Source organism: Lingula anatina, chromosome 2, assembly GCF_051362555.1.
Source record: "Lingula anatina isolate TDL-2025a chromosome 2, LinAna3.0, whole genome shotgun sequence".
Classification (NCBI taxonomy): domain Eukaryota; kingdom Metazoa; phylum Brachiopoda; class Lingulata; order Lingulida; family Lingulidae; genus Lingula; species Lingula anatina.
This window is the reverse complement of record NC_141768.1, coordinates 7240482-7257671: the sequence shown is the minus strand read 5'-3', so window position 1 is coordinate 7257671 and position 17190 is coordinate 7240482. Positions and strand designations below refer to the sequence as shown.

At 35.8% G+C, this 17190-nt stretch overlaps 1 protein-coding gene across 1 annotated transcript in view; it reads left to right on the top strand.

Moving 5' to 3' along the window:
- The window catches only part of LOC106165239 (gephyrin), a 29236-nt gene extending 15812 nt beyond the window's left edge, over positions 1-13424 (top strand). The window contains exons 15-18 of the mRNA XM_013543378.2: positions 3918-4005; positions 4604-4677; positions 6484-6652; positions 11379-13424. Coding sequence (XP_013398832.2) covers positions 3918-4005; positions 4604-4677; positions 6484-6652; positions 11379-11609 — 562 coding nt within the window. The 3' untranslated portion in view covers positions 11610-13424. The remainder of the gene's footprint in view (positions 1-3917; positions 4006-4603; positions 4678-6483; positions 6653-11378) is intronic.
- Positions 13425-17190: the final 3766 nt, after the last annotated feature.

Here is a 17190-nt window from a genome sequence, read left to right as displayed (position 1 = left end):
TTTCGTACTTGTACCACTGAACCAGATAACAGCCCATAATCAGGAAGGAATTTATCTTTTCAATTTTTGAATTGTCTGATATCCAGAAAAAATACTAGTAATAGACTACAAATAATTGTCATACTAGCATAATATCATGAAGTAAGATGTTATGTATCATGAAAACTGTTTTCTTACTGCTTTGAGGGGACGGAGAGAGTTTTTTTAAGTCTGAAGTTTGCATTAGAGTTTCCTTGTTGATCTTGATTTATTTTGCCTGAAAAGACGCATTTGAGTCAAATTCCAGTCCAGGCCTCCTCAGTTACGACACCTTACCATGGAACTCATCAACTGCCCAGAAATCACAATCTCACCAGAAAACCATGCCACATAACCCAGTTGCAAGTATCAACCTTGCCACACCACACTTGGCTACATCACTCTACCCAATTTACTTGGCCAGGATTTTATTCAGGTTTTTCGAGTTGTTTTAGGCTCATCCCAAAGTAAATCAAAAATTGGCACCTTTGCTGAGGTGTTAATATACATATTATATGTCAGTGTTTCCAGTTTCAGTTTTTAGTTGCATTGGGATTTTTTTATGTAAGTGAAACAAAAAAGTTATAAATATTTAAGTTAAAACTCTTCATGAAAGGACTTTGTATCATGGATGATATCATAGGACTACATATATCAGCATGAGCACTAATTCTTACAATGGCCAACAGAAATGTCAAAGTGGACCCTTTTTGCTTGGCATATTTGATCAAAATATTATTGTTCATTGGATTTCTTAAAATTAATAGAAGACTTCAACTAGCCCAGGGGCGGATTTAGGCCGTCTTCTGGGTCTTCCGAAAGACGGTCAGATTTTCATTGTCGGGCATCTAATATTTTCTGTCGGAAGATGGTCAACAATGGAGGATGGATCAACATAGATAATTTGGAAGACTTTCAGAAAATATCTCTGGATCCGCCCCTGTAGCCACACTATTAAACAAAATTCATCATGGTGTCAGCTACTTATCAGTTCAGAGATTGTCATTTTTGATCTTAGATAGAAACAAGATGAGACGGGAATCAAGATGACAGGTCAAGTTCGTGAAAACAAAAATATTTGGTGTGGAGAAGCTGAGTGTGGTGTGACCAGGCTGGAACCTTGTTGCATTGGATGGTGTAGCATGGTTTTCTGTTTACTTTGGTAGCTGTTGAGCTTCCCAAATAATGTGTTGTAATTATTGGGGAGGATTGCAGTTTAATTACAGTAGCCCAACATGTAGTGATGCTTGTAAAACTTTATTAAATTTTTAGGGTAAAAGCATGGTAAATATCAAATTTCTCCTTCTATTGTCCTCATTAGGCTTGTTTGAAAAAAAGATTATGTTATAATACTAAAGCTAATACTAAATCCATATTTTTTGATGAAATTTTATTAGGCTGATTTAAACTTCTCAGTGATTTCAAATTTTAATAATACTACTGAGCTTCAAATGGGGGCCAGCAGACTGTGTGATTCAAACAGCATTGTGGTTGGAGTCATCCTTGATTTGTACATTCTCTTAGTTTATTGTCCCCTGTTTTCTTTATGGCTTATTTCATTGCATACTTCAAATGTTTTAAAAATCATAAAGCATACATGCTGAATGACTAAATAACTGACTAACACTGTCCCTGTCTATATTTCATTCAACAGCTTTTTGCTACATCATAAAAGTACTCATCACCTAATCACAGGCATAAAGCTGCAATGAACAACCACAAACTGTGATGTGATGATATATGTGTCTTTTTCTTTAAATGAACACAGCCACGTGTTTTTTAAACGTGCTTGAGTGTCAATAGTGTTTCAATTCCACTCAATTTTGAAATGCCTTTGAATAAAGATGCTGTATGTGGTAATGCGTGGTTAATAATTTTTCAGTGTGGAAAGAATGTTAAAGTGCCTTATAAGGAAATGTAGTGCTGGTAGATTTGGGAATAATACTGCAAAACATTATCATATTAAGAAATCAGGAAATATGTTTCCATCTGAAATTATTATTCACATTATTCATTTTGAAATCACATATTTCTAATGAAAGTAGGACTATTTTACAAAATTCATTCATTTTGATAAAGAAAGCTGCACGTTATGAAAAAAAAAAATAAATAAAGTGTTCAAATAAATCATGATAAATTGCTGATAAATGCATTTACTCAGACTTGAATTCTTGACAAAAAAAGTCCAGCACATCATTAAAAGCTTGGAATGATTTCAATTCTCCCACACAGATGTCTTTAAACCAAAAAGTTATCTATGTTGCCAGTTTCAGCCTTCTGTCAGTGATTGATTCATTCAACTCAAAATTAATTGATCAGGAAAAAAGAATAGAACCTTATATTTGACAAAATAAAGCATTGGTGTATACATTTCAACTGTCAAATTTCCTAAAAGACTTGTAGTTTTTCAAAATACATGCCAATTGGTCTTTTAAGTGTTTTTTTTTTAAAATATTTTTATTATGAAATTTTCATGAATTTGAAAACACTTGAATATGACCTTTCAATTATTACGTTAACATCTAATATGTTTATTGTTATTGCTTGTGGTCTACAGTATCAGTTGTTTTTTGCTTTAAAGCACCTTTTTAAAAATATTCTAACCTCTTATGGTGTCATTGCCCTTGACTAGCAAAATTTTAAACACTGAAGGTTACCTGGTGTGAAAGTAATAACTCACAGGCAGCATATTTGAATGGAAGAATATGTCAATTATCATTTTGCCAGGAGAAGACATTACACTGCTCCCTTGAAATTCTTTGTATGTGGAAATAGTGTGTATGCCCAAACACAAGATATTAAGTAGAAGACCACATAGGGAAAGCAGACTATCAGAGGAGGTGTCTTGAAATCTTATTACAAAGAACTGCTGTACTTTTATGTCCTTTACAGATGAGAAGAGAAATTTAAGCCAAGGATCGGCGATACATATATTTTTAGATACCTTGATGCTATATTTAAAGTAAAAAAAGAAACCACAGGACAGGAAATAAGTGCAGACAGTTCCTTTTTTTCTTGCCTTGAATAGTGAAGTGAATTTACATGTGTTTGGTTCACCAGATTTAAATGGTTTGAAATGCACATGGTTAGATTTTTCTTAATATCTTGGTAGAGGTGTGTTAAAACATGGACTATATACTTTCCAAAATTTATTAAGATTACTTTTGATGTCATTTTTTCATATGAATTGTTCCTGATCTAAGATCTTGAAATATTTAAATGCTGTTTGTAAATTTTCACAAATCATTTGTAAATTGCTCATGTTTGGCAGTGAAGCATGTTAAAATTGTGTTTATTATTGAAGTGGTATTTCCTGCAATAGTTAATTAGATGCTGTCTGAAAAGTGAGCAGTCTTAACCCCTTTTTCTTACTATTACACACACCCTTGTCAGGTGATATTAACTACATGTTCTTACACTAAATACACAAATGGAAGGAAAAGCAGCTCTTTTAAAAACACTTGGTAATCAAAAAGTACTGATTAAATTTGTTTAAGAGGTTTAAACTTCTTTTTAATCAAAGATTTTTCATATTTTTGCATTCACCTGTAGTCTATTTTTTATCTTCATTTTGCAGTGATTTCATTCTTTGATTTTATCATTGTCATCTCTTTCCCATCTTAAACTTAAAAAGAAAACCAAGCATGTATTGAACTATTACCCAAGATAGATACAATGTAGTATCAATCTTCATGGAATATCTTCACTTAATATTTTTCTCTTAAAAGGAGAACTAGTTTTAGCAATAAAGAAAAGTAATGTAAGGCCAATAGACTTACAAAACATGTGTTTTACAGTGTTGTACAGGTAGGTTTCCTGTAAGAGTTCCAGTCTGTTGTTCAAATCTGTCAAATAATTTACACCCAGGTTTGCACATTGTTGAACAATTTTTTTTTCAGACCAGAGTCCCTCCTTGAGCACCTGAAAAATGCTTTAAGACGGACGGATGTGATAGTAACCAGTGGTGGAGTGTCCATGGGGGAGAAGGTTTGTCCCATGAGAAAATACCGGCTGTTAAATGGTGTGAAACGGGGAAATAGTACATATGGCAGTTATCAAAGCTTTATTTAACATTACATGGAGGTGCAGAGAGTGAAAAAAGGGTTTGGGGAGGTGTACTTTGAACCATATGCTCAGTGGTGGCAGTTTGACTGAAAATTTTGGATACCTAGGGCATAGTCCCACAAGTCTATGGTACATCTATAATTTCTAATGCCCAATAATCATGTTATAAACATGGCATATATGATGAATTATGAGCTTTGTATGTGTATTTCGGAAGAATGAACCAAATTTTATAATAGCAGACTTTCCCAATACTGAACCTTCAGAGAATTGGATCTTTAGAATAGCTGACTTTCACAATTGTGAACCTTTGTAATAAAGAAGAGCACCCCTGTTTACATGACCACATCCTTAGATGAAGGTTCAACTGTTATGGGCCCTGCACCTCTAGATCTGATTGGTCTTTACACTATGTGCTTGATACACACACACACACACACACATACACACACGTTTTTCAATATATGCTTGATGGTGTCTTTTTATGCTATCTGAGTAGATGTCATTTTATTATTTTAAGGACCTTTTGAAGCAAGTCCTCCATGTTGATTTGCAAGCACATATGCATTTTGGAAGAGTTTTCATGAAGCCTGGGTAAGTGTGATTAAGTTATTATTTTCAAAGCTACTTTATCAGGTTTTCTTTGTAAATCTTTATTAAGTTTGGATTGAAATATGATAAATTGCTGATTTTGTCTACATTATAATTTCAATTGATGGATTAACAAAATATTAAGTTGTATAATAGTGCCACGTTTGGTAGTTCTATAGGTACGTGCATGCCCATTCCGTTTCTTTGGAATTTGCTGTCCAAAAACAAACTACAGAGCTCCTAGAGTTACAATGTCAATGCTCACAACATGCGTACACCTCAGATGACTCCCTTGATGTAAATAAGTTGAACATTATTCCATTTATTGCTGCTTTTTCCCAGAAATATAGTTTCGCCTTCCTTCCTTGGGGGGGCTTGTTTACTATTTTTGCTTGTTAGCATTATGTTACTGAATCAATAGTCTTGACATATTTTGACAAATATCAGACTGAGATGAAAAATGGATTGTTCTAGTGTTGAACATATGTGCAGATAAAAGGTTACAAACATTTACTCCTGTACTATTGAAACAGAAATCCAGTTTTTAGAACTCATCCATATGATTAAATTAAATTAAACAGTGAAAGTACCAAAAAAAAAAAAGGTAGACTTATGTCATATGAGGAAAATATGGTCTTAAAACATTTTCAGGATATATATACATATATAGTTATATATATATATATATATATATATAGTTTGGAATTACACCAACTGTAAAGTGATGATCTGTAAACATGTTGCTACATGATGCAGTAAAATTTCTGTTGTCATACCAGGATCAAAAATGATCCCTTTAGACACTTTTCTTTTCCTGGCAGGTATTTTGATATTATAAGTGCTTTTTAAAACATTTTGGCTTTGAAAAAAAAATGATAGACAAATTGCCACCCAAATGTACATGTAATGTATGTACAGTGCATCCCTGTCCCTGTTCTTGGTGACCTGTTTCCACCTACCTCTATTATGTCTGTTGCTGACTGCTTCACTGTGTTCATGTCTAATACCATGGTCACAGTACCAAAATATTAAATTTGTCAAATCAAACAGATGCTACGTCTAGGTTTTTTTTTTACTTTAGGGGGGTACCTCTGAAAATATACCCTATGAATTTTAATGATTATGAATATCCTTCTCTAGAAACACTTATTAAACATTTAAATCTAGATTTTCATTTTCCTGTTTAGGTCATCTTTTTTGTAGGCTTTGGTTACCTTGAACACTGCCAAAGTTTGGTAATTTTTGATTGAAAATGGTTTCAGCAGTCATTCCCCTAGTCTTACCAAACAGAACAGCTCAATGCCCTTGTCACATAGTGTGATTAATTGTAATTTCTGATAAGCCACAAAAATATGTTAGGTTCACAAAGTTCACAGTCTGATAAAAGTTTACAGACAGAAAAACCAACAGATATGCAGCCAGAAAAACTCACAAAATGATGGATAGACATTAAAATCATGCAAATATAAGTACCAGTAACACATTTAAGACATCACAAGTACATTGTGTTCACATAAGTTTTCAGGTTCTAAGTGAAAGGGAAATGTTCATTTGTATCATATATCATATTCATCCTTATAAGCTAAAATTATAACATTAAGTGGTAAAAAAAATTAGATATATTTTGGCATTTTTCATAATAATAAAATAGAGATTCACACCATAGGAAAATATCCTCAGAAAACTTGAGAGACAACAAAATATTTGAACAATTTTTGCTCCAAGAGAAGTTTTGTCAGATAGTTTTAATAGTTACCTACAATGTCATATGGTAATCCTCAGATATTGTACCATTTTGTCTGATTTCAGAAAACCAACAACATTTGCCACAGTTACTATAGATGATACCAAAAAGTTATTTTTTGGTCTCCCTGGAAACCCAGTAAGTGCCATAGTTACCTGTAACCTGTATGTGATTCCTGCCCTGAACAAGATGAGTGGCTATCCAAACCCAAGGAGAACAGTTATTAAAGCTAAGGTTAGTTTTTTGTTTCAAGTGTGTTTTAAAACTGGGCTTTTATTGTTTCTCAATGTTTTCTTCCCTTCCCTCTCCCCTCACATACTCACAGACATACACACAATTTTGTTTCTCCTGTAGGTAAAGTTACTTTAATGATCAGTATATCTTTTAGTTACTTAACTTAATATTTGATTAATACTATGGAACATTTTAACAGCAATAAGCACAATGGTTTTATATGTTTTTCATATTCAAAAAAGATATCTACAGCAACATGAAATGGAATGCAAAGCAAGTTTTCATTACGCCACACATTTTATTACTTCTCCCTTATAGTGTTCCTGTTATAACTTTGTGACACATTAATTCTGATAAGTGAATGTGAACTATTAGCTTCTTCCGACAGTAATAGGCCCAAATGGCAATTTGCATTCTTTGGAGTAAACATTCCCAGTGTATGCAATATTTCATAGTTCACCCAACCTGATTGACACTAATGGCAACTTGATACCTACAGCATTTAGAGACATTTAAAGTGATAATACCATGTTTGACCCAAAAAACAGACATTTCAAAATTTTATTTAGTGAAAATTTATTTTTATTCTTTTTTAAATTATTTTTTCTTTTTGTGATATTTGAAAAAATCATATTTGTTTTGTCAGAATTTTTTTTTTCTTTGTAATTTTGGATGACATTACAAAATTAATCGATGTTCCATTAAGTAGGCAGTGATATATTACATTTTCATTGACTCGTGTATCATTTTCAGTTTTGTTTTATATTATTCATTAACAGGTCATAAATGTTCTGTCAATGAAGATTACATTTTTCTGTCGGTGGTCATTAATATTATCATGGAGTGAACCTTTTTCTGTAGAACAAACGGGCAGTAAATCAAGATGTCTGATACAAACCATGCCTAATTTGTGCTACAGATAAAACTAGGCATGGCACCATGAATCCTTGAAACAGTTTGGATGACAAATGCCTGTGTTATATGCTTAAAATGATTGTGCAACTGTAATGTTCATTTCAATAGTTCATAAAGACAAAGGGTTAATTCACCATTAGATAATTTTCATGTATCTGACTTTTTTCTTTTTTGCAATCTGTAGTGTCAATGTCTTTCTTTGGGGGGAGGGGATTAACTTGCACTGAAATCTATACTTTGTGTAAAAATCTTTAGGATCATATAGGAGGGTTCTACAACATCAAGATATGAGAAGCAAGTTTCATCAATATAGGGGGTTTCTACCCTGGAGTGTCAGCAATGGGTTGCATTACATGTGCAGCTTAAACATTCCTAACAGGTTTCATCCATAACCAATTACTTCTTAGCCTATTATCTAATTGCAAGAATAGGCCTACTGCACACATTAATGAAAGCCAGTGTAGTCTCTGGTAAACCAGGAAAAAAATCATTAATTGACTGATGTTTTGAAGAAGCTATAATGGTAACTCATTACAATCTCTATATTAAATAAACCGATTTTACTTGAATCTTCTAATGCTGTGCATTTACATGACTCACAATTCTGCCGTTTGTGTATTTGTACAAATAAAGTACATTATGGACCAGGAAGTTCAACGGTAGGTTACTTGACTGGCTCTCTGCTTTATTTTACAAATCTAAAAATTTGTATTGATATTGAATTCTGGAAATGCTGACATTTGTTTGTTAGTCTAAGGTAAGGCAATACGGAACAAGGAAGTTCATCAGCAAATAATTGAAAGTCTCCTGTTCAATTTTACTAAGCAGCTTAATGGATCGATAGTTATTATGTTGCCATTATTATACACAACTTGGATATGTTTTATCGTAAAATATCCATCCGATGAACTAAATGACGCAATAGAAACTATTTTCAGATATAAGTATTGCTTGAATTAGAAACTTTATTAAGAACGTTTGAAAAGCAGTTTATGGAATTAGATCATGTTTACTTAATGAAGCATTGTCTTCTGAAACAACATGCCCGAGTGTTTTACCACTGATTCCATGATTCACCATTATGCTTTTCATAAATTATTACTGGCAAATTCAAAGCAAACTGACACATTGCAGAAAATATTAGGAAGCCGTTTTTGTCATGTTCGTTTCAATATTTTAACGCTAATGAACTAATGGTTGCTTTGAGCTCATTGTTTTAGATAAGAGCAGGCATAAAACATAATTGGTGTCTAGTCTAAATGCCTCTTACATCTGAAACGATATTGTAAAACTCTTTCATCCAATTCAGTACGATGCACAAACTAACTCAAAACGATATCTTTGTTCTACTCCTAACAGCCATAAAAATGTTTGATATAGAATGATCTTTGTAAAACCTCACAGGTGCTGGTGGTCGAAGCTTACGAAAAAAAATGTCATTAGAAAAAAGAGACGTCCTGAAAAAGGGAGACAATGATATAAAAAGAACAAAATTATACAACTGCTGATAACAGCCAACGTGATTTCAAGTTGATAGTTGGCCACGTGCGCATGACTGTTTAAATTAAACGTGCAGGTTATTTAATTTTTTTAAAAACTTGAGATCCAATCTTGCCAATCCAGGTTCACCTGTCCCAAATCATTCACTGGACAGACTTGGGGTTATTTATTTATGCTTTGAACGCATTTACTCCGATAGTCCTCAAAAAGGCAACCTTGTTTTCTTGCCACATCTTCCTGTGTACCGCTGCCGTAAATTTGATACCTTTTGATAAAAAATAGAAATCGGATTTTATGGTGTTCTTCACACCATTTAAGTTGACGGGTTTACTTTTAAACATGAGGAATTGCAATTGACCCCCTTGCTATGGGGCGGGAACTGCCTTTGGATTTTTTATAAAATATGTGTGAAAGTAACATTTGTTTGGTATGTGTATGTTTAAAATATTTCTTCTTTGGTCTAACGTGTAAATTTGACCTATTTTAAACGATTTCTTCTTGTAAGAAACAAGTAATGCGTTTGAAAGGTAATTAGTGTAGGTTAGTTGAAAATTGACCAGCTGTTTACGATGAAGAAGAAGGTCAGTTTGACCTGTTGGCCGCTCGTCTTTATTACAAATGTATTTCAGATCAGCTGTTTACGACGATGCCACTTACATTGTAGCCACTTCCAATCCATTTCCTTTTATGTTGTAACCACTTCCAATATGTAAATATATATGTAAGCCATAGACGCAGAAAAAGCACGCCACTTGTGACCAACGTTTGATGCCAATAGAAAACGCATCTAAACAACGCAGGTTTTGTTAAACAGGCATGAGAAATAGCATAGAATGATAGCTGTTTATAAAACCGCTACTGTCGATAAGAATGTCATTATAATATTTGGGGTGGTTATTCACTACTTTCGAAACGGCTGCCATTATTTAGTTAATGAAAACATGTGTAATTAGTTGTGGGCCATTTTTTTGCCCCATAAATCACCATATAACAAGCTCCCACTGCTTTCCTCGGCTTCAGTAGCCACCGCTGTTTGTTTGGATAAACAAACCATTGGCGATTTTAAACGATAGACGCTTTAAATGATTTACACTTTTTGACCGAGTCAAGAATTTTGTGTATCTTAAGCTGGTCGGTAGTTGCATGCAGCTTGTGACTTATCTTAACGTATCTTCAGCACCGCACCAAATATGCTGTGTAGTCATGAGCTTAGAGGTGTGGATTGGTATAAATCAGCATAGAGAAATTTCCAAATAAATGCTTGGTTTGTAAAATCGTTTAAATCAATCTAAACCATGTTTTAACCAAACTGTTATTTTACCTATAACAGAAGAGTTTTTTTACTAGATGATATATTTATGTTCGATGATGTTGGTTGTTTCTAATGATGCAAAAGGCTTTGCTGAAAACGTCGTGGGCTTAATATGAGAGAAGTTTAATTTAAGAGGAAAAGCATTTCGTATTTGTAAGTATGTGCAACAAATTAGTACATTGTCTGTTTTGGTATAATGGAATAACTTCTTTGTCATTGTCGTTATCTTTAAATACAATTTACGGGTTTTGTATTAGCCTCCAAGGCTAGCACTTCTTTGGAGAAAAAACAGCATCCACGTGTAAGGGGCCATTCAGAATGAGAAGAGCCGAGTGCTAGCTGATCCACGGCCTAAATATGGCGGACCTACATGAAAGGAAGGTCGCTTAATCTTGTAATGAACTCTCCGCCCCTGCAGGGACGACGCATGAGGAGGCGTGAAAGAGGTGGGGAGATCATTACAGGGTTAAGCGGTCTTCCTTTCATGTAGGTCCGCTGTATTTAGGCCCTGGACCAGCTAGCACTCGACTCTTCTCATTCTGAATGGCCCCTAAGACGCACTTGTAGTTTTGCCGTCTTGTGCAAAAAAGGTTCTCTTCCACAACCCTCCTCATACACACAAAAGAATAAAGTAGAAAAAAGAAAGATGAAAACTGCATTCCGGCGCCATGTAGTCGACAGGCAAACGGAGCACCTACCCTGCACTGGCCATCCCATCTGACTCCTACACCGACCTCCAGGAGCTTCCGAACCCACAGGGACACAGGGACTTCCGATAGAAAATGAAATACCAAATATTTTATGATTGCATATAGTGGGGGCTTTTTATTTTTATGTTTTTTTTCGATGAAGCACGTTCGTTTTTTCTTCCTTTCCGCTGAGAGTATCATGACTGCTGATGAGTTTCTTCAAGGCAAAATATTCTGCCTTTGTTGAATTCTCTTTGCGTATCTCAATACGAACATTTAATTCTATTTATAATTTTGGGTTTTATTTCAGATCTCGTCGGATATTCAGTTAGATTCTCGCCCTGAGTACCACCGAGTCGTGCTGTCTTGGCGTGAAGACGACCCGGTACCCTGGGCCAGCAGCACGGGGAGCCAGATCAGCAGTCGGTTACTGAGTATGTGCAGTGCAAACGCATTGCTGATGCTGCCGCCAAAGACTAAGGAACAGAAGGAAATGAAAACCGGGGATGTAGCAGAGGCAATTGTCATTGGCAGGCTTTAAAACCACAGGTTGGAACGGCTTTGTTTACTGCGAACAGTACGAAAATTCACTTTTTTGCTCCGAGCTGGGAGAGATTCTAATTTATTAACAGATACATGAACAACCACTTGCTGTCTGATATTATGGGAGGATGCGCAATAACGAAGTTTATAATCAAAAAAATTGTGACCGTGCTCGTTTGATAGAGCAATGTTCTAGCAGCTACCGGTCACGGTTAACAGTTATTCTTGCTGTTAAATGGAGGGTGGTATCTTGTTTAACCCACGTAAACCTCCTTAAGCTATGCAAGGCCACGAGATTGGACTGTCACTAACTCAAAAACAAATTATCTGCTGATCAAAATAAAGATATTTGTTTTGAAAACACAAACTTGGATTCAGAGCGGCATTAGATGCTGAAGAAAACGTATAGCCCGCCAGTACTTCGCGACTATGACCGGTAGAACAAGTATATATTTCGTCGGTAAACTACTGTTTGCTGTAGGCATGTGATTTGTGCTTTTCTCTTAAAGTCGAAATAACAGAAAACCGGCCATTTGCGTCACTTCAACTGTTGAATGCCACGGTGGCCGCTTTCCTGATCCGCGTGCCGCTTTACACCTAATGTGTGGTCGCCATGATCAATAACATAACAAAGTAGCACTTTTCGTCCTTTGAAGAGGAAAAATATGGGCTCGAAGTAGAAAACAATTATTTCACTACATTCACAATTTGAATTCGCGTGTTCACGTAAGCAGGTGCTTGCCAAAAAGGCGTCCATGAATAAACGTTAATAGTGTTGTTAAGCGATTACAGGGCCTTTCTTGAATTCTCGTGTGGTCTTTGATCACTGACTGCACGTAAAATAGCGTAAAATGTACATGCATAGATGAAACTTTTGAATTTTCTGCTGTGCCAGATTGTATTGGACAGTGCTGGGGCACTTCTAACAGCGGTCCTTGGCCATCGCAATTTTACCATTTCTCCCATGGTTAAATGTATTGTTTCTTGACGCCATCCTCCCACGCATCACGCATGCCCGCCCCTTTGTATTGCATCTCGTAAAGTTAATATGAGGTTATGGCATTAATAGATTAACTTTGAAATATTAAGTATATAAATTTTTAACATTTACAGGTTGTCCTATATCCCCTGTGCAATCTCGAATAGGCAATCTCGGATAGGCACTCCGACATGTACGCCCATATAAGGCCACCTATAATGTTAGATCACATAAAAAAAGAAACTGAGATGCGGTCAAGATCAAACGAATTAGTGTAATCTAGGGGGTGAATTGCCTTTTCAGTTTCCCAGCAACTGTACACCTTTGTTCCAGCCATTGTCTTGTATAGTAGAGCTGCTGAACACTGCTGGAATATTGTCAAGCTCTTCCCGCTTTTTTGCGTGTTCTCATCGCCTCTAAACCACAGGTAATTAGAAGTTAACACGGGGAATCTGATTCAAAACCAAAAGAACAAATAAACAAATAATGGACGCCTTGGGTATGTATTTTGGCAACCTTTGATCAATCAACGTACACCTTGAAAGCCATTGTATGGGAAAGATAATTCAATTGGTTTACTCTGTCTTCCCGAATTTGCTGTGGATTGTGTTCCATTTCGTCCCATTATTAGGCCTCGACTTTTTAACTTTTTGAGGGTCTTGACTCTGGTGAAAAAGTAACCTGGGAGATTCCCAGAATGCGAAAATGGGCGATTAATGGTGTGGGGGCATCAAAATGTGGGAATTAGATCGTTTTGCGTAACTGAATTGGATAGGATTACTTAGGACAACAATGTCTTTGAAACGAACCGTTTAATAAAAGCACAGAAACCGATTTATATATTCTGTTTTTGTTTTTTTAGAGTACAATAAACAAAAAGTTAACGCCATTTATTAGTTTCATATATTTGCATTTTGTGAGGGTGAGAAGCCCTCTATTAAGTATATGTTGTTTCACTTTGTTGGTAAAGGGAACCGTTTTGAATTAGTTTCACGTATGTGTTCGAAACGTAGCCATCTTTGAAATGATAATAATCGGGTGCCTTCTTTGGGATTTATCAAAACAAATCGGAACAATTTTCATATCTAAGAGTCCGACATGCTTGACCGGTGAAAAGTTCTTAGTAGTTTTCCAGCCCTGTCAGGAGGGTCTTCACCCTCTCTTCCCTTGCTGTTCTGTATAGTACTGGGGTAGAAAATTGTGATATTTGTGGGAGATTAAACAATGCTCTAACGATATCAAAATACACAGGATTTTTAGTCAGAGTTGACCACCCGGACACCCAGAGTTCTTGCGGCGTTTCTCCCCCATTCCAGTATGGTATTTAGGATATAGCGTTACACGACAGTCTTTGCTTGTTCTTGGAAATGCAAGGTGAAGTTGTTGTACAACTTTGACATTAGTCTTTAGTATGGGTTAAGATAGAACCTTTCGCTTCTCACCGAGCGTAAGTCGATGAGTACTTAAGCGCTACCATTATATAAGTTGGTGTAGAGTGCTGTTAAAAACTGTGCTAAGTATTTAGGGACTTAACACTGTGACACCAAATTGCAATTTAGCAACAACACTAATTTTACCTTATGGACTCTTTTCCGCGTTATCCTCGACTTTGTATTGGATTTGTCCTTAAATGCGATGACACGGCGATGCAATTTTGCAATTTATCATGGGATTAAATTTTCATCAAGTTTGTGGTCAATGCGTGGGACCAGCTTAGTATAATAGGGCTATTCTCACATGGTATTGCGGAAAGGCATTGTTTTTTCAGCATTGTGTTATTGCAGATAATCGCCGATAAGTGTGCCTTATGTCGCAAGTCACTTAAAATAATTTTTAAATTAAGGAAGTCATTATCTGTCTAGCAAGTCCATCACACTAGTTATACACTCAATGGGTAAGTTACATGTAAAATGCATCGTTTGGAACATTACTAAATGTACCTTTGGGAACAACTAGCGTCACGTTTTGAATATAAAAATGTTTTATTTAGTAGGTGACTCTATCATTATTGTTAGATCGAAAATAGAAACAATTATCGTATATTAAATTGCTGTTGATTCCATTAGGCAGTTTACCTTATAGGTCCCACCCAAAATTGTTTCGATGTATAGCCACTGTTGGCCAACCTTCCATCTGCTATCCTCAATAACCACATTACAAATTCGTCGGGAATTGATTTTCATCAGCCATTAATTTCCATCACATCCGAACATTAATAGACGCAACATTTCTGCACGATATTTTATCGTCTAAGTTCAATAAACATTATAACCCGAAAATTAATCGAAGCAGCATAGTTGCACGGTGTTACATTATGGCACCGCCTTTCATTACGTAAAACCATTGTGTAAATGTTTCCCCAGAGTGAGGAATGTACCTGTTGCATTCTAAATCATTTCCGCGTACCATATTTATCAAACGTGTCTCCGCTTCCTACTAGGTATTTTTAGTCTTTCTCGTCTACGGAACAATGTAGATTATTTCATGGCAGTCACAATATATGTTATATATATATTTGGTCTTTGGGTCCACCCTTGATAAAAATGGGAGATAAGGGGCATTAGGTTCAGCAAATGTTCCTGCATACCTTTTGGGTGGGGAATAAAATGAAGTATTTGGGGTTGTTTTCCTTTCTTTATATAAAAAAAAGCTTCTCAGATTTCGTTTCTTAAAATGGAGAATTCAAAAAGCGACAAAATTATAGTATATGCCTTATTCCGAGTGTAGTTTTAAATTTTGTTGAAGAGAGGGGTGGGGTGGGGGTGGGGGGTGGCAACAGTTGTAACTTGCAAAACAAATTTATTACAGTCAACGTTTATAGAAAGTGATTCACAATATTTTATGAAATACTTGCATTTCGAATAGTTAATTAAAACGAATTTAAAAAAAAAACGTGTACGTGACGTAGGGAAGGATTCTAATTTTCCAGAAGAGCAAAGGGAAACAACGTTCTATATCTTATTGATTGACAGCTGTAACCTGTGCCTCCCGGGTGTTTTGTCCAGCACTCAGCGGGAAGGCGCGATTCCTGCAGGTTGCTCTGATACCCGGACATGGAAGCTCTCAGATCGGGTACCTGGGAACGCTCCTCTCTCTCTTATAAATTGGGTAACTAGGAAGTTGTTTTCCATTATTGCTCGGATAAATAAAAAGTAATGCAAGAGGCTAAAGCCCTAGATTTTGTAAATTGTCTGACAATTGTTGGTGACGTCATCCACCTGTTTGTCAGTTCTCAGTGTTCTCACGTGTTGGTCTGCTACAGTTGGTTCCAATTTGGAGAAAAACTGAAATCTATTGTTTTCTCACGAAAGAAATTATCACAGACGGCAAGTGCCCTGGCAAATTATTGGAGTACATGAAAGCAAAGAAAGATGCTCAACTTTTCCCTCGGAAAACATCAACACAGACTGGTCTTGTAAATTGTTATGCGTACTAATTGCAAAAAGGCATCAAACGTCTTGCGTTCGTTTTCGCAAATATGATATGCATCAGTTTAATCATGCTGGGATATGGGAACGCTTATCTCGTTTACTTTGTATGGTTTCGTGATGAGTAAATTTATATGACAACAAGCCTAATATAACTCAGAACAACAAAACAACAAACACGCCTGGAATAGGTAGTATTTTGAGGCCTGGTGACTTTTTCCCCAAGCATCTGTAAACGGGTAATAACATCAAACAATTGCCCAAACTGTGGGAATATATTGCGAAATCCTCTACATTATACTGCTTCTCCTTGGCACGCTAAGCCTGTCCATCTACTTTTGACGTTTGTCTGCTAAGTTGAATATTGACCTTTTGCAAAAATAAACACAGAATACGAAGAATACAAGCAGTTTGTCTATTTTGAACCTAACAGATAACGCTCAATAAGTAATAATACGTCAATCCATCCAGGATCCCGCGCTGACATTTTTTCTACCCAGTTTTCCAGCAGATTCAGACAACGCTTTATCTTGCAGAGTACAGATAACTTCCACAGGGCGTCTGAACATTGTGTATACGTTGTTTACAGAGGTGGGAACTTCAATTATAATTATAACAGATTGGACTAATGGTAATTGGATGCAATTTATTTGACTCGCCAATAATGTAAGTGCGAAGAAGAACCTTTAGTGAAAAGAAGGGTAATTAGGGGTGGTGACGGGAAACTGGAACTTTTCTCCGCTCTGAAACAGGTCGTTTAGAACAATGCTGTGGTGGCAATCGTTTTTCTTTAAGAGATATGCTATGTTAACTTGCTGAAGTGCGGTTTTTATCTGCAATTACATCTCTTTTTTCGGATTAGATTAATTTTGATCCATTAGACGTGCCCTTATTTCGACCTAGCTTTTAGTAAATGCATTATATTCTATCAATCTTGGCCGATTCTGTCCTCACTTCTTAACAAAGCAATAACGTGTCGCTGTGTAATGCTCGTAGTTTTATCTTAATGTTCCTTAAACTATCTTGGTAAATATATTTTATCGACTGGTTCTCAACATTAATGTATCTGTCGGCGTAGTATCACCGGTAGTGATGGGTTGTTCTGTTGAAGGCGAACCGCAAATGTGTTCTGTGACATTCAGATAAATGTGACGAAAATGATAGAAGGTGAT